General features: G+C 35.9%; 5 protein-coding genes across 6 annotated transcripts; all 5 read right to left on the bottom strand.

Annotated features, from left to right (window-relative positions):
* Window positions 1-4,698: 4,698 nt before the first annotated feature.
* On the bottom strand, window positions 4,699-6,623 carry LOC145162356 (uncharacterized). The gene is made up of 5 exons (XM_079081532.1): window positions 6,245-6,623; window positions 5,624-5,780; window positions 5,461-5,511; window positions 5,290-5,382; window positions 4,699-5,177 (listed from the first exon to the last, which is right to left on the bottom strand). The coding sequence occupies exons 1-5, from the start codon at window positions 6,376-6,378 to the stop codon at window positions 5,100-5,102; spliced, it is 513 nt and encodes a 170-aa protein (XP_078937658.1). The 5' UTR covers window positions 6,379-6,623; the 3' UTR covers window positions 4,699-5,099.
* A 543-nt stretch (window positions 6,624-7,166) lies between these two features.
* Window positions 7,167-8,892, bottom strand: LOC145165839 (Pentatricopeptide repeat (PPR) superfamily protein). The gene has a single exon (XM_079084745.1). The coding sequence runs from the start codon at window positions 8,837-8,839 to the stop codon at window positions 7,244-7,246; it is 1,596 nt and encodes a 531-aa protein (XP_078940871.1). The 5' UTR covers window positions 8,840-8,892; the 3' UTR covers window positions 7,167-7,243.
* A 967-nt stretch (window positions 8,893-9,859) lies between these two features.
* Window positions 9,860-13,567, bottom strand: POLA2 (DNA polymerase alpha 2). Its single transcript, XM_079084744.1, has 15 exons — window positions 13,327-13,567; window positions 13,148-13,223; window positions 12,817-12,939; window positions 12,375-12,720; window positions 12,194-12,289; window positions 12,016-12,095; window positions 11,863-11,938; window positions 11,622-11,798; window positions 11,426-11,530; window positions 11,244-11,339; window positions 11,071-11,163; window positions 10,661-10,741; window positions 10,479-10,594; window positions 10,274-10,400; window positions 9,860-10,192 (listed from the first exon to the last, which is right to left on the bottom strand). The coding sequence occupies exons 1-15, from the start codon at window positions 13,400-13,402 to the stop codon at window positions 10,034-10,036; spliced, it is 1,827 nt and encodes a 608-aa protein (XP_078940870.1). The 5' UTR covers window positions 13,403-13,567; the 3' UTR covers window positions 9,860-10,033.
* A 464-nt stretch (window positions 13,568-14,031) lies between these two features.
* Window positions 14,032-16,553, bottom strand: LOC145162355 (lysine histidine transporter 1-like). Of its 2 annotated transcripts, none has more exons than XM_079081530.1 (7): window positions 15,978-16,553; window positions 15,465-15,848; window positions 14,992-15,385; window positions 14,795-14,900; window positions 14,626-14,717; window positions 14,470-14,538; window positions 14,032-14,378 (listed from the first exon to the last, which is right to left on the bottom strand). In XM_079081530.1, the coding sequence occupies exons 1-7, from the start codon at window positions 16,157-16,159 to the stop codon at window positions 14,280-14,282; spliced, it is 1,326 nt and encodes a 441-aa protein (XP_078937656.1). In that variant the 5' UTR covers window positions 16,160-16,553; the 3' UTR covers window positions 14,032-14,279. The 2 variants fall into 2 exon arrangements, with proteins under 2 accessions (XP_078937656.1, XP_078937657.1); XM_079081531.1 differs by having other exon boundaries at window positions 15,946-16,071.
* A 2,808-nt stretch (window positions 16,554-19,361) lies between these two features.
* LOC145165837 (glyceraldehyde-3-phosphate dehydrogenase, cytosolic) lies at window positions 19,362-22,271 on the bottom strand. Its single transcript, XM_079084743.1, has 11 exons — window positions 22,152-22,271; window positions 22,028-22,060; window positions 21,825-21,925; window positions 20,944-21,059; window positions 20,756-20,855; window positions 20,525-20,671; window positions 20,378-20,438; window positions 20,192-20,289; window positions 19,942-20,084; window positions 19,692-19,865; window positions 19,362-19,582 (listed from the first exon to the last, which is right to left on the bottom strand). The coding sequence occupies exons 1-11, from the start codon at window positions 22,153-22,155 to the stop codon at window positions 19,534-19,536; spliced, it is 1,026 nt and encodes a 341-aa protein (XP_078940869.1). The 5' UTR covers window positions 22,156-22,271; the 3' UTR covers window positions 19,362-19,533.
* Between the last annotated feature and the right edge of the window lie 491 nt (window positions 22,272-22,762).

Here is a 22,762-nt window from a genome sequence, read left to right as displayed (position 1 = left end):
ACACCCAGTGACTATCATATATAGTCATTTTGAATGTTTTCAAATCAAAAACACCCAAAAACCAGTGAGTTGTCGGTATATTGATTAGAATGTAAAGTTGCACAAAATGTTAGAATTAAATAATCATCAAATATCATTTTATTATAAATGACTATTACGTTGGTAATGTAATCAAAACACAATTATACCGCATCACACGCAGATCAAGCCGAGTAAATGGATCCATCAACCATGTGACTCTAGTGATATGAATCTTTGTTGAAAGATGACGGCAAAAACGTCCACCGAGCATCATCAGGTATACGCTCTATCAACAGTGAGATCCACATCATGATGTACTGTTAATCAACACATGTCTACAATAAAGTAAGTATTGTTATTAAAAGCGTACTACATAATGATCACATAATTATATAACTTACATCACATGCCATACAGCCCTCGTGACTATCCCCATATAAGCGTGTCCAAAATTCAATCGTTGGTATAACAGTGATATAAGGGTGCGACAACAATAGCGAAGCATCCCGTTCTTTATATAGAGTGTGAATGGTAGGATATAAACGATTGTCCAAATGTGTTGCTTGTTGGTGTGCAACACCTTTCTTCTTCACCTGCATCCATAGGGACTTACACCATATAGATATAACTTTTTCACATAGAGAATGCCTAAGAGGTGTTGCAAGCGTTTTATATTCTTCCCGGGGGATCATTTTTTAATATGACGAGTCATTATATACAAACATATGCTTGGGTTCGTCATTCGGCGACTGTTCAGGTGTACCTAACCCATAACCATGCTCCTAAAACTCATTGTTATCTGTGGTACCAACATCTTCCACAATAAGTGTATGTACAGTTCAATAGTATTTAATTATAAACAATGAACTAATGGGTATACCATAAAGTTAAATAAGAAATATACGATGTAGCACCAGAGTCGCCAAGTATGAAGTTGTGATTTAATCTATGTTTAATTCAAGAAAAATGTGATGGAGGATTGTGACTACGTTGGGCGTACACTAGGTACGCACGACGTACTCCTTGCATGCGCATCATCGGGGGATACCCGGCGTACGCTGGGTAGGGGTGTTCGTGGTTCGGTTTGAAACCGTGAAACCGGCCAAACCGGTCATCGTTTTGGTTTTACGGTTTGTATTTTTCTTTACGGTTTGGCTTGCGGTTTCGAACTTTTCAAACCGTATTGAACGGTTTGGCTTACGGTTTTTAAGATTTCAAGCCGTATAAAAACCGGACCGGACCGTAGGATTTATATATATATATTAATTAATTTTTTTATATGTAATTGTATTTTATTGTATTATATATTAATTTTTATATACAAATAATAAACTTTAAAACCCACAATATTTAATTATTACAGCCCAATTGTAGTTTATTTTGTGTTATGGTAATTGGTAAATGAAGCCCAAATTGATAGTCTTGATAGTCCACCTCCAAGCAATCGTGAATTCGTGATTGACTGATTCGTTTCAGCTTGCCCTAATCGAGTAATCGCAATTCGCAAAGACGCAAACCGTTAATAGTGCAGTTTTTTTTTTTACTAAATTAGGCAGAATTTTTACTGTTTTAATACATTTAATAATGCAGTTTTTTTACTGTTTTAATACCTTTAATAGTGCAGTTTTTTTACTGTTTTAATACCTCTAATATTGCAGCTTTAATATTAGGCAGAATTTTTACTGTTTTAATACCTTTAATAGTGCAGTTTTTTCTTACTAAATTAGTTTAGTGGACTCGACTAAAATGGGCCTAAAAAGCCCAAACCGTGAAACCAAACCGGAGTCAAACCGTTAGTAACGGTTTGGTTTGGTTTGGTTCGGTTTTAAATTTTCAACGGTTCGGCTTCGGTTTTTGCTTGACAAAAACCGTTAGTAACGGTTTGGTTTCGGTTTGACCTAAAAACCGAAAAAATCGGACCGTGAACACCCCTAACGTTGGGCGTACCCAAGCCAGGGGAAAACCCTAATTTTTAGGGTTTACACCCTATTTAAAGTCCTTAAGTCCCTCAAGACCATTACCCTTTCAGCCTTCATTGCCCTTTTAGTGAAAATCTCGAACCCTAGCCTTCTTGAGTGCATTTTTGAGCTTACCTTGTGTGTTTGGGTGTTCTTTGGTGGTTTGAAGAAGAAGGAAGTTTGGGAAGAAGCAAATGAGAAGAAGGAGATTGTAGATCCATAGCTTGTGCACCATTTCTAGCCTATTGACAGTATAAAGTCTGAACCTTGTTTATTCTAAGCTTAGATCTAGGTTTAGGTGTAACACCCGGTTCCAGGTATGGTATTATTTTCGAGTATGTATGGTAATCTTCTTTGGAAACCACGACGTGGTGAATCCTCACCATGACGTGGCGGTGAGTTTTGGGCCGCAGGATTTAATGAACCACCACGACGTGGTGGTGGATGTTGGGGAAAACCCTGAAGTTTGAGGGTTGAGCCCTTTTTAAATATCCTTACCGCCCCCCCCCCCCCCCTTCTAGCCTCCTCCCATCAGCCTCCATCTCTCAAAATCATCCCTTGCAAACCCTAGAGCCATTTTGTGATTTTTTAGCCTTAAAAGTGTGAGTTTTTGGTGCTTGTGAAGGAAAATGTGGTGGAAGACCTCATTGGGAGTCCAAGGCAAAGAAGATCCAGGAGTTCACCTTCCTCTAGTATCTCAAGGATGTATAAATTCTTCATCTTGATGAGTTTATGATTAGATCTATGGAGTTTTCCCTTTCTTTCTCTATGTCTTGTTGCCTTGGGTTGTTGAACTTCATAAAGCTTGCAACTTTATGAGTCAACATTTGGGTCTTTGGATCTGGTCTAGAATTGAGTTTGAGGGACATACATGAAATCTTGACCTTTTTACCCTATTTTGACCTAATAAGAGTTCAAGACATGCATGTCTGAAAAGCACAGACTTTTATGGTGTGCTTGGAGTTAGAGACTCTCTTGTAGCTTTTGGTCAAGTAACCCCCATGGATTGGACAATTATTAGTGAAGCCATGAAGTGTTTTAGACCATAAAAGTCGATATCTATGCATTTTGGAGGGTTCTATTGGATAAAGTTGGAAACTTTATCCATATAGACCCTATTTTGGACCAGATCTGAGCTGGAGACCTTTTGGAATCGAATGAGGTGGTTGAATGCAGTAAGCTGCTGAAAAACCTATAACCATGACGTGGCAAGGCCACCACGACGTGGTGGCGGGGTGGTTCGCGACTGTTTTGTCGTATCCGGCACCACGACGTGGTACAAGGGTACCACGACATGGCAGTTAAGCTGAGCTGACTTTTTTTGACCTTTTGGCTAAGTTTGACCTTAAAGGTACTTTGGGTATTTTGGGATTTTGATGAAAATTGGTCACTTGGTGGTTGTAGGCACTGAGTAGAGAGCTGAGATTCGGAGGCGGGCCTTGTCGGTTTTGTGCAACTTGGACCCATAGTATGTTGGCATTCCAACCCGATGGTTGAGGGGCCTGGGGTATTCCAACTCGATGGTTGATTGGACCCATAGTATGTTGGCATTCCAACCCCATGGTTGAGGGGCCAGGGGAATTCCAACCCGATGGTTGATTTGGCTCATAATATGTTGTTTTGTATTTGTGCTATTTGTTATGTATTGGTATTTTGGGGGAGCTCACTAAGCTTTGGGCTTACAGGTTTGGATTATGTTTCAAGTGCCTCAGAGGATCGCGGGAAGGCAAAGACGTGATCGTGCACCTCCTCATGTTTTGTTTTATGATTTTGGGATTACTCTGATATTGAACTCATTTTGAAAACAATTTATAAACAATGATGGCTTTTGGATTTGTTTAAAAAGTTTAAAATTTTTCATGAATTATACGGATGTTACATTAGGGTAGGTTTTAGCATCTTTTGGTCCCATAACTTGGTTTCTTCGAGTATGAGCTACTCCAGGCCATTTGAGCTGTCATTTTGGACTCTTGGAAGTGTATTGAGTCATAAAAATTGTATCTTAAAGGTTAAGACTCAACCATGCATGTGTTAGTGACCTCCTAAGTGAGTTAGAGGGCTTAATTCATAGTTTGAGCCCCAACAATGTATGCAAAACCATAAAGTTTGCAACTTTATGGCTTAAGACGTTATTTTGAGTTTGGATCTAAGTTTTGGACGTTAAATATGAATGGATTAAGACTTTGGAGCTAATAAGGGCCGACTGGCCAGTACGCTGGGCGTCCTCTAGAGTACAATGCGCGTACTGAGCCAGTGCCCCGACTACGGATTGCCATCAGCGTACGTCGGGCGTACGAGCCATGTACGTCGCGCATACGCCGTCTGTGGGCTTGCAAGATTTTTGGGCTTGTGTGTTGGTGCTGGTGGGTGCGGGTGGTGGCGACGGTGGTGGTGGTGGCAATAGAGGTGATGGTGGTGACGATAGAGTTAGTAGTAACAACAGTAATGGTAGGGTGGTGGTGTAGGTGGTAACGGACATTTAATACTCAATCATTTACAAACTAAACCTTCAAATATACAAACTACCAAATCTATGATAAATTTGGGGGAAAAAATATATTAACTATGGAACAACGTCTTTTTTTTTTGGTTACATATATTTGAGTTTGTTGAAATATATAGATATAGTGTATAATTATAACAACATAATGCTATTAGATTTAATCATATGCTAGGAGACGAGTGGCTTGAAATGTTTATGTAAAAGAGACTAAAACCATAAAACACAATGTACTAATTCCATTGCATAAGATACTTACAAAGTTACAAATCAAGAAATTGATCAACCAGAGCTAAATATACATGAAAAAGAATGGACTTAAAGAATGAAGGCATTAGGTTTAATTTCCAAAAGGACAACGTACTGTATTCTAGTAAATTCGCCAATTTAACAGTGTATTATTAACCGACAAACATAATAATCATTTTTGACACTTTTTTTTTGTCAATGATGAAACAAATATTTGTCAAACTGTATGATAATGTGTTATTTGTGGAATTGACGTATGACTGAAAGTACGTTTGTCTTTTTGGTATTTAAAAATGGTCATGTCATGGATGCGCATGTTATGATAGACAAACAAGACAACCATGACACTAATAATAGATCAGTGTCAACTGTCAAGCCATAGTAGCAGCTTGAGTGATTAAGTGAACAATTGCTGCTGTAAAGAACCCCAGCAATGCACCAGCTGCAACCTGATTGTTTTTTTTTTTTTTTACAAAAAAAGAATTTGTTACATAAAAATATTATAAAAAAAATGTGTTTGTTATATTAGAAATAATAAAAATACAAGAAAAGAAAAGATACCTGAGGAGGAGTGTGGCCAAGAAGTTCACGAAGTGGTCTGCTATCAGCTAAGGGATGTTCAGCAGGAAGCTCATATACTATTTGATTCAGAAGCTGAAAATTTATAATTTCAGACATAAGGGAATGAATGAATGATAAGAACGTGTTGTAGCCATTTTTACAAATTCAAACCTCTGCTTGGCGTCCAGCATGCAATCGGACACCACTTGCATCATACATTACCTGTTTGTTACAAACATCATAAACTGTTAATTTCATTTACAAGATGCATCACAATGAATTCACAAACAACAGCAGATGATGAAAAAGAAGGAGAGAGGGAGAGAGATCATACAACACAAGCTAATATGAGAGCAATTGCAAATGTAGTGCCACCTATACCATCTTGAAAACCAACAGCAGCAGCAAGAGCAGTCACAGTTGCTGAATGTGATGATGGCATGCCACCAGATCCCACAAGCTGCTTAAGATCCCATCGTTTTTCTTTATACCTGCATGTCTACAACAGCTATAAGATTCTTAGGAGGAATGTAACGATACTAACTCCATTTCAGTTTATTAACAAGTAAAATTGAATAAATTCATTCACAGAAGCTGAATTAATGTCAAATATGCTTTTGTCAGGTAGTTAATTTGATCACCAAACTATGCTTAAATCAGAAAACACATCATTAGCCCTAGAAAAATGATATTCAGAGAAAAAACAGTGTCCTGATCCGATTCTCAGATTCAAAATAATCGTAAGCATTCAATCCAGCGCACGCATGAAACAGAGAGACATAGCAACACACAGTGCTTAATGTATTATCCAGATATGATACGGAATTGTAAATTGTAAATTGATCGATTAGAAAATCAAAAAAAAAAGAGACAAATATCATAATTGAGAACCTAGTTGAAACAAGAATACAAGCAAATCCAAAAATCAGAAATGATAATGAAAGAAAAAACATACCAGGTGGTGAAGACCTTAATGGCTTGGGCAACCGCAAAGGCAACAAGTGCAGAAACAAGAGCGTAGTTCATATGAACATTTGAATCCTCGTCGGATGCGGATCCAGACGGTACCGTTTCAGTCATGGATCTCATCTCTTTGCCCCCCCTGAATAAGAAACCTGGCGAATAATCAGAATTAGGGAGATGGAATATGCGAAGCGTAAGAGAAAGGAGCTACGACGACGACGACGATGATGATGATTGATTGATTGTGTCAGGGTATAAGCAACCGAAGAACGATGAATTTGATTTCTTTATAGGTTAATGGCGGAAAGGGACTTCCATTTTGATTGCAATAGCAAACATACGGTCAAACTCAAACAAAATAAATAAATAAATAAGTTGCAAGGAACACAAGACCGCCTGTAGAAAGAAATAGGTTCGGACCAACGAACCGGACATATTTATTGGGTTATATTTCATTTGATTTTTAGTTTTAATGTTTTTACAAAAAAAATAAAATAAATAAAACTGATTTTCGTTTCTGTTAATTCAAATATAGTTTTTGTAGCTATTTAAAGTTACATTTAATATTCTAATATTATGTCTTGATGATTGATATAGTCGTCCCTTAAATTTTTAATTAATGTTCATGATTTTATGACAAGCGCAATCATGCTAAATGGGAAGTTTATAAGAATGAATTGAACCTTATTAACATTGGTAAGCATGCCAAAAAGATGAAGAATAACGGACTTGAAGCCTTAAAGTAAAACGTATATTTTAAGTAGAATCCAAAATTCAATATCAGTAATTATTTTGAGAAATTTTGGTTGTTAAACAAATAAAAAAAAATTGGTAAAAAATTGATAGTTTTAAAGAGGAAAGAAAATGTGCATCGTGATGAATTTTGTGATGGTCGACCACAACCACAAGGGACAAACTCAATAAAATGACTTTGATAATAATATGAAGTGAGGTAGCAAAATCAGATCTACATATGATATAACATGTATGATCAAAGTCTACTTGTATGTTGATGATGAAGATAGATGTTTTCATCAGAAAACCCTAATATGCTTTCTAAGATCAAGTGTATGTCATGTATTTTGAAATGGGAATCATCAGCCGAATAAAATTGATGAACTTGATCATCAACTTCAATCCAACTGCAACCAGGTATCTTATGAGCCTTTTGCTCCTTCAATGTTGTCCATACTATTCTTGCTTTATCCCACTCCCCTAATGCACCATAAATATTGGCCAACATCGCCCCATACCCACCATTATTCGGCTCAATTTCAATCAGTTTCTTCACAGCAATTTCAGCCAAATCCATTCGGCCATGAATCTTGCAACCATTGAGCAAAGAACCCCAAACAGCTTCATCAGGTGGGGATTTCATTGCATTTATAACTTCCATGGCTTCTTCAAACTGACCTGCTCTACCAAGAAGATCAATGAAACACCCGTAATGATGAATGTCAGGCTCCATTCCGTAATCATTTACCATTGATTTGAAAAAAGAACGACCTTTTTCCACCAATCCACCATGGGTGCAAGCATTTAATAGCCCTACAAATGTAATATCATCTGGTTTCACACCATGTTGTTTCATTTCCTCAAAGATTATTATCGCTGATTTGCTTTGGCCATGGAGGGCGAAAGAGTTGATCATTGAGTTCCATGAAGTTAGGTTTCTCTTTGGCGTTTCATCAAACACCCTTCGGGCTTCTTTCAAGCTCCCACATTTTCCATACATATCAACCAATCCGTTTGCAATATGAGAATTAGGACCAAGCCCGTTTCTAAGAAGGTAATTATGTGTTGATTTTCCAAGATGTAACATGCCCATGTGGCCGAAAGCTGAAAGAGAGCATAGGACTGTAACATGATTTGGTTTCTTTCCGTTCATAATCATCCTTCTTAGAAGATGAATAGCCTCTGAAAACATCCCATTGTGAGTACACCCAGCGATTATAGAATTCCACGATGGGGTATCTCTGTCAGGCATTTGTTCAAACAACTCGATTGCACTCCGCATTTCACCGGCTCTAGTATACCCAGAAATCATAGCAGTCCAAGACACGACATTTCTCTCAGACATTTCATCGAACAGTAGCCTCGCAACAGCTATATCGGAAGAGAACCTCGAGTAAGCGTCAAGTAAAGCCGTTTTCACAACCGGGTACTCTTCATACCCCGTTCTAACAATCTGGGTATGTACCATTTTCGTTCCATTCGATCCCAAAACCTCTGGGCAAGATTTAAGGACGTGTGGGTAGATAAAATGGCTGACTTTAGGTCGTTTCCTTCGAACCATATCGCGGTATAAAAGGAGCGACGAATCATGATCTGGTCGAGAAGAATAAGCTGTGATCATGGCGGTGTAGAGGTAGACATTGGGTGAAACAAGAGAAGAGAAGATTGAGCGAGCGTAATCGAAGTTGGATAGAGAGAGTACACAGCACCGAACGAGCTTGAAAGAAAAAAACTGGTCTTGGGAATGGCCGGTGGTGATGAGATAAGCTTGAAGCTGCTTAAGATGAATAAGGTTATTGATTTTGTCGAGTATTCCTAAGATCAGTGTGTTTAAATTGGAGGATGCTGGCATCTTCTGGTCCTGCTCTTTGCTTCAACTTCACCTCTTCGCTTGCACTCCCGCCTTTGCCAATATATAGCCTCCATACATGTTTTGATTTAGCAAGTTAAATAAAATAAATAAAGTTTAAAAAGAGATCAAAATCACAAAATGCACCTATAAATTCTCTAAAAATGTCAAAAAGAAAGAAGATTTTATCAAAAATATCAAATGACACACTGCCAAAAAATGAGCTTTCCGAAAATAACAAATCGGTCCGTAGAGGGTCTTCTGCAAACTCATGTCAATAGTCGAACATTAGAGACTTTTTTTTAATTTTACGTGAGTCCGTAGTACCTTTTAAGCCTCTATAGGTACCTCTGTGTAAATTTAGATAATTCTTTTGTTCTCTTTTTTTTTTTTGTCTCTAAAATGTATAAATAAAAAACTATAACATAAATTCCAAACAAAAATATAAAGTTCATAGACAAAATATTATATATTGAGATACCCGCAGAGTGTATCACAGACTGAAGTTCCGTACTACAAACTCATGCAAATTTATGAAAAAATCCCTAATATTCAATTGTTGACATTGGTCATTTTTGAAAAGCACTTTTTTTGTCATTTTTTTGACACTTAGGTGTGTTACTTGGTCATTTTTAGCAAAATCTCAAAAGAAAACATTATTATTATATTAATACAGTCTTTTAATCATATTTATCACACCATTTAAAAAAAATTCAAAACTTATGCAAATAATAGCAGTCTCAGCACTCATGAACCCTTAAGTTCAAGACTTTGTATATGAAAATCAACTCAAAATTGTATAATCTTCTATAGAAATAATCAAATAAATACGAAATAGCCTTCAAAGGACTTTAAACTTTTGGTGAATCCATTTACAGTTGTAGAAAGTTGCTTGAAACTCTATGATAAAGTTTAGTTGATGTTGCCATCCAATGATTCATTTTGCAGTCATTATATTAAATTGGATTTTTTTAAAAAGACTATATAACCAGCTAGTTTATCTTATAACATGATATGATTAGTATTTAATACAATACTACCAAAGAACTAGAAAGCAACAACGATTTAAACCAAACAGAATACAACATTAATTACAACTCAATACTAATTTCGTTAAACCTTAAACAATTTGTCTTGCAAAATGAGACTTGAATGCTATTGCCGTTGTTTTTTTTTTTTTTTGCTGAATGTTTGATTCTATATACGAATAACTGAGGCAGAAGACAAGTCAGGGATACCACGGAAGTTAAGTTGTACAAAGTGACCTCCTCCTTCACCTCTCGCCAGTCTTCCCGGATTCACACACATACATTTCACTTCTTCACCTCCTTCACTTGTCCCCTCCAAGCTCAAAACCTACAAATAACTCGAAATTAAACAATAACTCATCAATAAAATCTTCACAGAAGCATTTAAAAGATTTAATCAGGTAGATACCTTCACAAAGTGTGTGAGGTCTGAAGGGACGATGAGAATGTCTGGAACACTAGACATTTGAAGGGCTTCTGGAGCAAGCGACAAGTCCACAGGAGTGTCTTCCGCGGGTGGATACAGAGGATAAAAGCTGTTGTCACAAACGTAAAAATATTAAATTAAGAAAAAAGAAAAAAGAAAATTATTATTTTGAATTTTGAAAACATGCCTGCGTTGACTCAGGAGATGGTTTGTTAGTGTATTCATGCGATTCTTGATCCCACGTGACACCACATCCATACTAAGTTGTTTCAAGACATCCACACTACAGCAACCTACTTTCACCTATATTTTTTTCACTCAATTATTAAAACTTCTCAACTCACATATCATCCAAATAACAACATTTACCTTATTTGCTGACATCATTCCTGGATTTGGAATGCAAGTGATCTGATGATTTAGATCAGCTATATTCATATCAAAAGCAGCCTGCACAATCAAAAAAATACACTAAGCATAATACTCTAAAATTTCTAACTCATCCTAATATTTAGAGTAATGTTACACTTTTGGTCCCTGAGTATAGCTGTTTTTTTTTCAATTTTGGTATTTGTTTAAGGTTTTCTTAATGTTTTTGGTAACACAATGGCAAAACTAGCTACACTCAGGGACCAATATGGTCATTTTACTTTGGAAAAATAACCAAAATTGTTACAAGAACCTCAAATAAGAACCAAAACTAGCAACACTCAGGGACCAACATGTAACTTACTGTAACATTTATAAATATTTCATTCACAATAAAATGATAAATTTACCTGAGGAAATACATAGTCATGGTGTGCATCGCGTATAGATGGCACAAGAATCACACGTGCAGCAGAGCCCATATATTCCACATAATCTTGAAGCTGAGGAACAATTGATATATAAAAAATCAAGGGAAAAAGTGGAAATAAAAGTGTTAAAGGAGCAGTTTAGACGATTATACCCTCCTAAGGATTTCAAGACGGAATAAATCATCATAAGTCCTGTTTAAAGCTCCTTTCTTGATCTCGGGGTGCTCCGAATCAATGAAAGGCCCTAACTGTTAATGAGTTCAATACAATGTTAGTTAGTTTAAAGTGGTTTTGATTTTTGAACAGTTACAGGGTTAAAATTGTAAATTCTCACCAGTATAAGCAACTGAGGCTGCTTTCTTTGTGCATATGCAAGAAGATCAGAGAGTGGCTCAAAGAATAAGTTGTCGGTTGTGGTGTAAGGGCCTGAAGCAATAATCTGCTCAAAGATGACATGGATAGAATCAGAGAAAATCCAGATTGTAAACTTAAAGGGGTACTTTAGTAAAATGAAGAACAAGCTTACATACCAATGATAAATCTGATGTTATATCAGATAAATCAGCAGGCTTGTTATCTTGATCCACAGCTTGTCTCTTCTTTTGACGAATATTTTCATCATCAGAGACTGATAGTGGAACATTATCAACAATTTTTGTTGCAATTAAATAGTGCCCACTTGGATTATGCCCTTCAATACCTACCACCTGTTGAATTATGTTTATGTTAAATGGTTTTTTTTGGCCAGTTTCCATTTTTTTAACTGTCTACCTGGCCTGGGAAAAGGGAAAACTGGTCCAGTTTCTGCAAGTCAAGGCGCACACGTTGTCCTCCAGAATGCTCAACACTGTTCAAACAAGTGAAAAACGACAACAGTAAGGGCAAAGATGTCTGAAAAGAGCATAAAGATTCAACAGAAATTACCTGCTTTGAAGCATGATTGGTTTTTCCTTTAAACGCCCTTCTTCTTCACAGCAAATCATGCCAACAGCAAATATACTTTTCTGATAGGGAATCAAGGGGTGTAACTTATGTTGTTGAAGCTCTTCAAAGATGATAAAAAGGAAAAGAATAATTCTAATAAAATAGAGATAGGAATTACTTGGGAAGCAACCGATGGATCAACAGGTTCCTCATAAAGCTGAGATGCAACCATGGCTTTTGAATATTTCATGATTTTATCTTCAAGATAATTAAACTAAACTTCCAAAAACATTAAAGTTAGTGATGTAAGCATAATCATGGGACAAAAAGCAATCAAAATTATGAGAATGCTACAATACCTTGTCTTCTATCCTGTCATACATGTATCTGCATCCAGGGGCAGGCTGGGAAGAATGAACTTCAAGGGAACAACTTTTAATAGGTTGTACCCTTTTGATCACATCATCTTCAGAACCCTCTTCGCCCTTTTCCATTTTAATTTCATGAACTGTGGGTAGGGTGTTAAAAGTTGAGTGTACTACAAACTTGTCTTTCCGTTGCCCAAAGGGTGTCACCAGTTCTAAAGGCTTCCCCAATGAATGCTGCATAGGTGTTACATCAAATGAGTCCAGCTGTACATTAGTTTGTCCTGTTGGAGAGGTAGGAACAATCTCCTTAGCATCTTCATGGTCTTCATCTAACTCCCTGTAGTATAAGTTTGTGATCATTGATTCAAATCATAGAGAATGAGGCTCAATTATTCACAGTTATAAGCTGTCACGTCTCAGATGAAAGGCTTACATGGTGACATCAGTATATGAATGTAGGCCTTGCTCCTTTTCGATAATAGCTTGTTTCTGTTCACTTTGTAGTTGCTGATGGAATGCATCCATATGAGCATCTGATACTACTAGTTCCAGTTGCCTGTCAAAAAAGGGATAATACTTTTAACATAATATTGCTGATGGAATGCATCCATATGAGCAATGATAACACTGTCAAAGACCAAATAAAACTAAACACAATTCGAGTGGCGAAATGGATTCTCCTACAAAGCAGACTAGAATTCCTTTCCACCTCCATAGTCGGAAATCCTATACTGAACGTTAAGGTAATCGAGCAAACTAATTACCTGTTGATAGAGTATAAATCCCAGCTCGAAACAAGGTCCGATGGACTGAGATTGTAATTTATACAAAATGTCAGACCTGCTCACCGAAACAAAAACAAATTGAGAAGATAATCAATCGCAGACTATAAAAACAAAATCACGATGAAATTAGTGGGGCAAGAAGTGAAAATCTTTCTTACATTTCTGAAGTATTTCTTCTTCTTCGACTAAAATGAAGTTGTTCTTCTTGAATTCGGCTTTAATTTGGTCTTCCATGGGGATCTAGGGTTCTTGCTGTCGACTGTGCTTGGAGGGAAACAAATGAAGAAGATGGCGCGAAAACTTGGTTCGTCGTGTATGTATAATATATCGTGGAATGGGCTTCTAAGGAATGTGAGCTTTTGGCCCCCTGGCTTGAACAATGCCAAGGGTCATCCTTTCTGGGCTGGACTGGTAAGATATTTGGCTCATTGGCTGGGGCCTTTGCTTGGAGGCTCAACTCCACTTCCAGAGTTCCAGTCTCCAATTCTTTAAAAAATAATATAAATAGTTATTAATATCAAGATTTAAGGTGGTGTCTATTTGATTCTATAATAAAATATTAACATCGTCTATATGAACGGGAAATAAGTTGTTTGATAGATCTTGTAGATTAATAATTATACTTATAATTGATATGGCTCGGGTTTGAATTTCAATGTCTAAAAAAAGTTATACTTGATATGCCAAAACCTAGGTGATTGAGCCTTTTATAGTTATCGTACATGTACCTGTAAATGTAATTTCAATATGAATTGAATATTACATTTGTTAAAAGTTTTTGTTCAAGCTTTGGTGGAAGAATAATCATTTTGCATATTCTGCATAAAGGTAAAGTTGAAAAAAAAAAGTGCCAACAACTAAAATAATTAAAAATAATTTAACAAGAACTAGCAAACAAATACAAGTTTGTACCACGAGTTGAGCCTAATACTGATAGTACATCACTTGCAAAGTACAAAAAACACCATACACATATCAAACTCCAACACCTACATCTATTTTAATCTCTAACTTTCACCTGAGAGACTTATTTCTTTATTTATTCACATTTCACAAATACCAAATCACTCTTTTTACACAAACTCCAATACTTGTTGCATTTTCGAGTTCTTCACGAGTAAAATTTGTAGCTCCCAGCTGACCTAATAATCGACCTTAGACCTCCAATGGGGGCTAAAATCATTATTAGCACACCAATTACTATGCAAATCTGAAACATTAACAACACAAATTAGACAACTCATAGAAGAAAATTCCGGAAAAAAAAAAAAAAAAAAAAAAGATTGAACTTTTGACAATACCCAATTTATGCACCAAGTTATGCTCCATCTTTTGGGCTTCCTAACTATTAGCCAAATAATGCATGGAAGCTGTGCAAGTAATGATAAAAAACAATGAGAGGGTAAAAAGGACTTTTCACATCTTGCAAAAGAGAGAAAAAAAAAAAAAAGACTCACGTAATAGGTGGTTGGTGCCAATGCAAACCCTCCAAAGAATCCAAGAAGCCCACCAAAGAAAGGGAATGTGATTGCAATAAAAGTAGTGATAACTACAAATACCCAAAAGTTGGAATCAAAATTAAAAAACGTATTTGAAAAAGAAAAAAAAATAGAATCATAATCTTACCAACAAATAATGTACGAACAGTGAATCGAAGGACACCACTTGGCTTCAGTTTCACTGATTTCACCAAGAAGGTTTCTATCATGTCATAAACAGGCATCGAAAAAATCTGAAATGTTAAAAAAAAAAAAAAAAAAAAAGTTAGATTTTGACATTTTGTAATGAAGAGATATGAGATGGAAGAAAATCTTGACACATACCTGATACCCACCGATGACATGGATGATGACAAACATGTTAGCTGAAGCAATAAGCCATGGAGGGTGTTCAAGAGTGATAAGAATGTTATCATCAACAGTGTTCCCAAACACATAAAACCCAATTATTGCAACAGGAAAGTAGCAAATGGCAACAATTATATACGCAACAACACAACCCAACCACATTGGTCCCTTTGATGGCTTTTCAGGTGTTGAAGGGATAGTTGCTTGGATCTCTAAAACCACATTATGGCCCGCATACGCGAATGCCACATCACCCAAAGCACTAAACATCCCAAACATTTGTCCCACAGGAGTTTTCGACCTTGGACTATAGTCCACATCATCATGAGCTCCCCTTTTCCATGAAGCCACCCAAGCAATCGTTGAATAACTGCCCTAAGTTCATAATGAATTTTGATCAATGGAATGATTTATGATTTATGATTTATGATTTATTATTAGTTTATTACCTCAATGACATGATGGCAGCAGCTAAAGAGACACCACTAATGGAGTTGAAATTTGGGAGGTGAGCAAGTACAAAGTGAACAGAGGCGAAAATCAAGATGAAGTAAGTTGTTCTTAGAGGTTTACAATCAGGGCAAATTGATTGTTGAAACTTCTGTAGAGATTTTCCTCCAGTCACCATGTAGACAATGCATGTGCCTACTTCCACTATAAGCTGTTGAGGGACTACAACATAAAGCCCGAGTTTTTCACCAAAAGCATGTTGCCCTAGCTCATGGTATCTGTCAAATCTTTTTCCTGGAACCATTTCGTGCATTTCCACCATTTGCCATAGTGTGTAGAGTGTAATCACCCAAGATAGGACAAGTACTGTGATTCCAAAGCCCCTGAATCAAAGAGATTGTATATTATGAAAGTGGATTTTGTGTGGGGATTTTCATCGAACATGTTGCGTGCATCGTTTAAACCAAAAAAGAATCTTACAGAGAAGACTTGGATTGAAGGAAAAGGGATACCATCCGAGTTGAGATAGGGCGTAAGGAAGACTGAGGACACCGGCACCAACCATGGCGGTGACATTGTGAAAGGCTGAGTACCACCACTTTGCGTTTCTGGAGGATGTCACTGGAAGCCAATCATCGATGGCTTTTTCCTCGGCAGTTCTTCTATCATTCCTCGCATCAGCACCAGACTCCATGGAAGATTGATTTACACGCTTCTCTACTCACTTGAATTTCTTTGATAAAGAAGAAGGAACCCACGTCGAGAATAAATAGAGGACCAAGATCCATGATATTTGGGTTCTCTCCTTAACTTTCAGAATTGGTACTGTGTCAGCCATAGAAGCGGGTTTCATGGGTTCGATAATTTGATGACACATGTAGAGAAAATTTTGGCGGAATGCGAGGAAATGGAAGTTTGGCGGCAGAGCTGCTATTTCTCACTTTAACTGTAATTTGAATCGATCACAACCAGAAATCCAATTTTGGATCCTTGTTAGTTGTTACTAGTCGTTGCTTGTGTTGAAACACTCTTTTAAAACTGCCACACTGTCCTTTCTGAAATTACCAAATACCCCTATTTGAGGGGAAACCAAAACTTCATAACAAAACAATATAAATTAATTCTTGATTAACCATTAATATCATGAACCAATACTCTTTGTTACATTGGGAAAGATTCTTTTGAGTAAACATACTTTATAAAATTATTAGTCAACACAACAATTAAGTACAAAAAGAGTTAGCTATTTCTTTCTTTTTTGTTACCCACAACCTAATTAACACAAGTTGGTGCTAGTATGGCTTATCCTTACCATCAAAATATGTAACACAAATAACAAATTAACAATTACAATTTATTAAACAACATACTAAAATAAAACGGAGTGCCAAAGATAACTACTCGTCACTTGTTTGTAATCAAAATGCTTCACGATATTCACAATCTTAAGTACAAACTCTAATTAACACAAATAACAATCAATTTGTTATATATGCACAACAATTTGTAATTATATAGGAACATTCAAATTCAAATAAAAATATAAAGATCTAAATAAGAATAATTTAATATCAACTTATAATATATCCATAATAAATACTTAGTATTTAGTAAGGTTGTAAAAATCATTCGACGGTAGCTCGACGGTCGACTGGTGTTAAGGGATTAATCGGTATTGGCGGGGATTAATCGAGGACCATAGATTATTAATAAAATATTAAAATTAATCAAAGATTAATATAGTTTAAGAAAAAAAAAGTACTTCAAAATTAGAAAATAAGAGAATTTGTAATTTGAAAATTTGAAAATACGAAAATATGAACATTTTGGTATAATATTTGAAAATTTGAAAATTTGAAAATTTTGGAGTAAAAAAAATTTAATTTTTTGAATTTTTTACTTTTTTTTTTTACTTTTGTTGACTGATTAATCCCGCCAAGACCGATTAATCCATAATTTACGTCAAACACACTAATCTTAGTCGGTTGGAGAACGTCAAACGATTAATCCCGATTTATGCAACCATGGTATTTAGAAACATTTTAATTATAATAAACTAACAATAAAGAATAACAAGTACCTAGGTCAAATTATTGGGTGAATCGGTTGTTTATATTTACTTTTATGTGTACAACATAGGTAAGAAGATATAACTGTGAAATAAATCCAAAGAATGACCAAGCGAGAAGTGAATCGGAGATGAGAAGCAACATCGGAGAGACATAATAGCAGGTGAGGGCCTTAAGGCATCCACCCATGGAGAGACTTGTTATCAAAGTTTAGAGTGGTATGATTAGTGAGAAAAACAGAAAGATAAAGAGAGTACGTGTGGATACAAACTTACTCCAACGAGGAGAGATAGCCGCAAAGCGGCACAATATGACAGAGGAAGTGAGAGTTGAGTAGACCGGTGGAGAGAGAGAGAGAGAGAGAGAGAGAGAGAGAGAGAGAGAGAGAGAGGACAATTCTAACGGTGAGAATATTTTTCTAGGATTTAATTTTTTTCTCAAATACTTAGTTTAAAATTTTGTAATTTATGTTAGTGTTTTGGCTTTTTTTTTTTTTGTATAGTTGTATAGTTTCCTAGATAAGTTACATTCCCGATATAAGAATGTTGTTTTTGACTATCCGAGAGTTTTCTCGTTAATTAGTTTATTTAATTTCTTAGTTAATAGTCTTTCTAGTGATTTGTTACATAAATAAATCAAACATATATAGGTTATTAGTGAGTTTATAAAATTGGAGGGGCTAGAAGCCAATTTTTCATAACTAAATTAGTAATATATAGGTATAACCGTATAAGTAACTTTCAAACCGGTAAGGGATTTTTTTATAACTAAATTAATATTTAGGTACAATAAACTTTTAAACCAACCTCCATGGTCCAAGGAGGTTCCGCCTACAAGGGAGGGATTTGTGTCTATCAACTTGAACTAACTGTAAATCAATGTTGATGTTGATGAATCCTACCAAAACTGTGAATGTCAGATGCATGCCTCTACAGCTAAGTGTTCGGGCCTACCACGTTCGACAATACTTATAGAAGGTGTTGTATCACTATCTTGTGGTTCTCGGATTTCTTTGAGGTCTATATTGTTCCTACTTGCTTCTTGTAACAAGATATTTCTCTCTAAGAACTCGAGATTCCTGGAAACAAACATGTTTGTCCTTGACGAGGTTGTAGAAATAGTACCCCATAAGCGACATTTGAAAGTTCCAGACTCTAGTTTTCTAGAAATTACATGTCATATGTGGGCAGTAAAGTAAGACAACTTGGGTGTAATCCCATGCCATAGATTGTTTGATGTCTTAGTTACCTTTGTTGAAATCATTTCGAGAATGCCTACAACAGACTCTAAGGTATAACCCCAAAAGGTAGTGGTAAAGACATTTTACCTTGACATTATACCAAATTTAGACATGGCTATGTAAGGATTGCCGACATCAATATGTATAGGTCTTAATAGATCGTGGGCATTTCCTTTTAGTCAAATGGAAAACTACCTTAAATCATATTTCCACACAAATAGAATATGCATAAATCGGGCAATTTCCTCCAAACTTCTGTCTAATATGTTTGATTCAAGTCATATTTATATATGGTGGTATGGTTGATTCAAGGCATGCTTGAATATGGTGGTACTACATATATTTACATTTGAAACATCATTATGCATATCAATTTCATAAAGATCATAATATGGACAACATCGCAAAAGGGACAACATCGGAAAGGTTGGTATAAGACTTGTTCAAGTTTAAAACACACAAAGTTTAATAAAATCATAAAAAGCAATCATGTTTTTCAAGTTTTCCCATCCGGGTAAGACAATAAAATTGAAGTCATTTTATGAAGCTATAAAAATCAGCAACACTCTAGACTTTAGAATAAACCATAGGATTCAAAAGATATATTGTCATAGAAATGGTTGTCATAAGACTTGTTCTCAATAATAACTCAAAGTATAAAAAGACTTATTACCACCAAAGTCCTAAATCATTCTCAAAACATAATCAGACAAAATGACCAAAATAAAACCACCGCACAACGATCATCCATTGAAAAATTTAGGCTTGGACAGATGCAATGTGGCAGATGAGGTCAATAACACGGGAGCTGCATACATGGCAAAAAATAAACATTGATTAGAGAGTATGCATGTGAATCTTAACACAGGGCCAATTCTTTCAACTTCTTCCATGTTGAAAGATATAAATATAGTTACCTGTATCCCCATTCATTATCATACCACGACACCAGTTTCACAAAGTTGTCATTCAAAGCTATTCCAGCTTTAGCATCAAAGATGCTTGACCTGTTGTCACCGATAAAGTCAGTGGACACAACATCATCTTCTGTATATCCCAAAATGCCCTTCATTTTGCCCTCTGATTCCTCTCTGAAATTACAAAAACAACCCCAAAAGTTAACATTATGTTTTAACAAAATATTAATTTATATATTCCCATACGTACTTAATGGCAGCCTTAATCTGCTCATAGGTAGCCTTCTTTTCCAGCCTTACAGTCAAGTCAACAACTGACACATCCACAGTTGGCACACGGAAGGCCATTCCAGTCAATTTCCCATTAAGTGCAGGCAAAACCTTACCCACAGCCTACATCAACATTCAACACACCCATATATATATAATATAAGTTGAAATAAACATTTGTATAAAATTATTAAAGGGTATTTAACTAAAGTCTAAAGGTGTGTTTTTACCTTAGCAGCTCCGGTGCTACTGGGAATGATGTTGAAAGAAGCAGCTCTTCCACCTCTCCAGTCCTTCATTGATGGGCCATCCACGGTCTTTTGAGTGGCTGGAAGTTTAGTTAAAATGTTAAATACATTTTGTTTTTAGTCAACAATTTAATCTAATGAAAGGGTAAATCCGTAAAAAGTAAATACCAGTGATAGAGTGAACAGTTGTCATAAGACCCTCAACAATTCCGAACCTATCGTTAATGACCTGTATTTTTTTTTTTTTTGTGTGTGAAAAATACAAAAAGAAAAAAGCATGGTGAATATTATTAGTTGAAATGGAGGTTATATAACCTTGGCGAGTGGAGCAAGGCAGTTGGTTGTACAGCTGGCATTTGAAACAATGTCAAGCTCGGGTTTGTATTCCTTCTCGTTCACACCCACAACAAACATGGGTGCATCCTTGCTAGGAGCAGAAATGACAACCTTCTTTGCTCCACCCTACATATATAACAAATAATTAAATAATTAAATATAATTAAACATAAACAAAATTGGTAAAAGTATATAGAGATTTAATGAAACCTTCAAATGGGCAGCAGCCTTGTCCTTATCAGTGAAGACTCCAGTAGACTCCACAACAAAGTCAGCTCCAGCTGCACCCCATGGGATTTCTTCTGGGTTCCTAAATAGTATGAAAAGACAAATAGTTTACAGAATATTCTTTATAAAAAAATCTCCAACAAAGACTTAAGATGGATCATAGATCTTACCTGATGCCAAAAACAGTGACAGGTTTATCACCGAAGAGAAGGGTCTTCTCATCTTTGACTTTAAGCTCATGGTGCTTCCACTGGCCATGAACACTGTCGTACTTGAACATATATGTCTGCATGTATGGTAACCAGTGAATTTTTGCAAAGGGAGATGCTACAATTTATATTTATTTGAGTACTATTATAGTTTGGACTCTGCTTTATTTTATACATCTAAATCAAACTGAGACATTTAAGTTCTCTAAAGTCATAAACGTATTGAGAGTAGTAGTAGTAGTAGTACAATTTGAATGCTTCAATTCAACACATTACATAATAATTTGTCCACACAGACACAAGACTCAATCTATACAACTATTAGCATTTGTAAAAACGATATCATCAAACATTATATGACTGCAAGAATTCGTTACAAATACATAAAGAGATAGGATCTCATACACACCAAACATTTGCATCAATCACATACATTCACATATGTTAAAACTTGTTCAGTGTACTAGTATATGTGACCTAAACTTTTGCATAATACCCATATCACACATGGTTTGGTGGTGAAAGGACCATTAACATCATCTTAACTCAAACTATCACAACTAACACAAGATGGTAGCCTAAGCATAAATCGCTATATGTACACAGACAGAGCAAACAAATAATTCATAAGTTGTATGACTATTTGAATACAGCATAGATCGATACATATTTGAATACAGCATTTGTATCAATAATGCGGTTTACCATTTTTTTAGTTTCCCTTTGATGATTCCATCGAAAAGTGTAATTCTATGTAATTTGACATATATGATCGAATCTTGTAAATAAAAATAAGCATTTGTAGCATAAGCAACAAAAGGATTATCATATGATAAAGTTACCATGTACTCAGTGGTGATGAATGGATCATTAACAGCAACAAGCTCAACATCATCTCTCTGGAGAGCAACTCTAGCAACTAGACGACCGATTCTTCCGAATCCTATCACATATCATTTAAAACAAACTAATCAATTGAAAACCAAAAAGTCAAATAAATATCAAACTGAAATCAATAAAAAAAAAAAAAAAAAAAATAGAGTACCGTTGATTCCGATCTTAATCTTCTTATCTGATCCTGCAAAATGAAACAAAACAGAGAACGAACATAAAAACCAAAAGCAACAGAAAAACGATGTGAATGGACATCAAAACGGAAGAGAAATTACCCATTGCGCAAAGTGTTTGAAGATCGTAGTTGGTGAGATGGGTGTAGTGTGCGTGATGAAGGACTACGACACCTAATTTATAGCGGAGCGGCGGATTAGCCGAAGCCGGAGGGTCACGTGATGGCGGATTTTTTAATTAGTTTCTTGGAGAAAAAGAAACCAAAACTTGAATAAATAAAGGAGCTTCTAGATCGAGCCGCTGGTTAACTAAACCCATGAGCCGGATTACATTAGAGTAAATTTCGGGTCCTTGTAGTTTAACGAATATATCTAAATATCCAACTTATATCAATTTCGTCCTTGTTTTTCCAATATTTTCAATGTCGGTCTACCCTCCTTTAAGTCTAACGGACCATCAGTTAGACTTTTCTTTATGACCATTTGGCTTTTGAACCAATTTAGTAATTACTTATTTATTAACATCCCTCTGTCCCTCCTCCCTCTAGAAAATCATGATAGTTTGGACATAAAAATTATGAATGACGTAGGCGTAGCAAACCCCAACTAAAATTTGGATAAAATTAGCAATAAAATTCGTTTACTATGGAGGAACTTACAGAAGCAATGTGGTGTTGTGGAAACGAAAAGGCGCCGGGACCGGATGGATTTAC

This window comes from Lactuca virosa, chromosome 3 (genome assembly GCF_052849685.1).
Source record: "Lactuca virosa cultivar CGN04683 chromosome 3, Lactuca_virosa_CGN04683_v6, whole genome shotgun sequence".
Lineage (NCBI taxonomy): Eukaryota > Viridiplantae > Streptophyta > Magnoliopsida > Asterales > Asteraceae > Lactuca > Lactuca virosa.
This window is presented reverse-complemented; position numbering and strand designations above follow the sequence as displayed.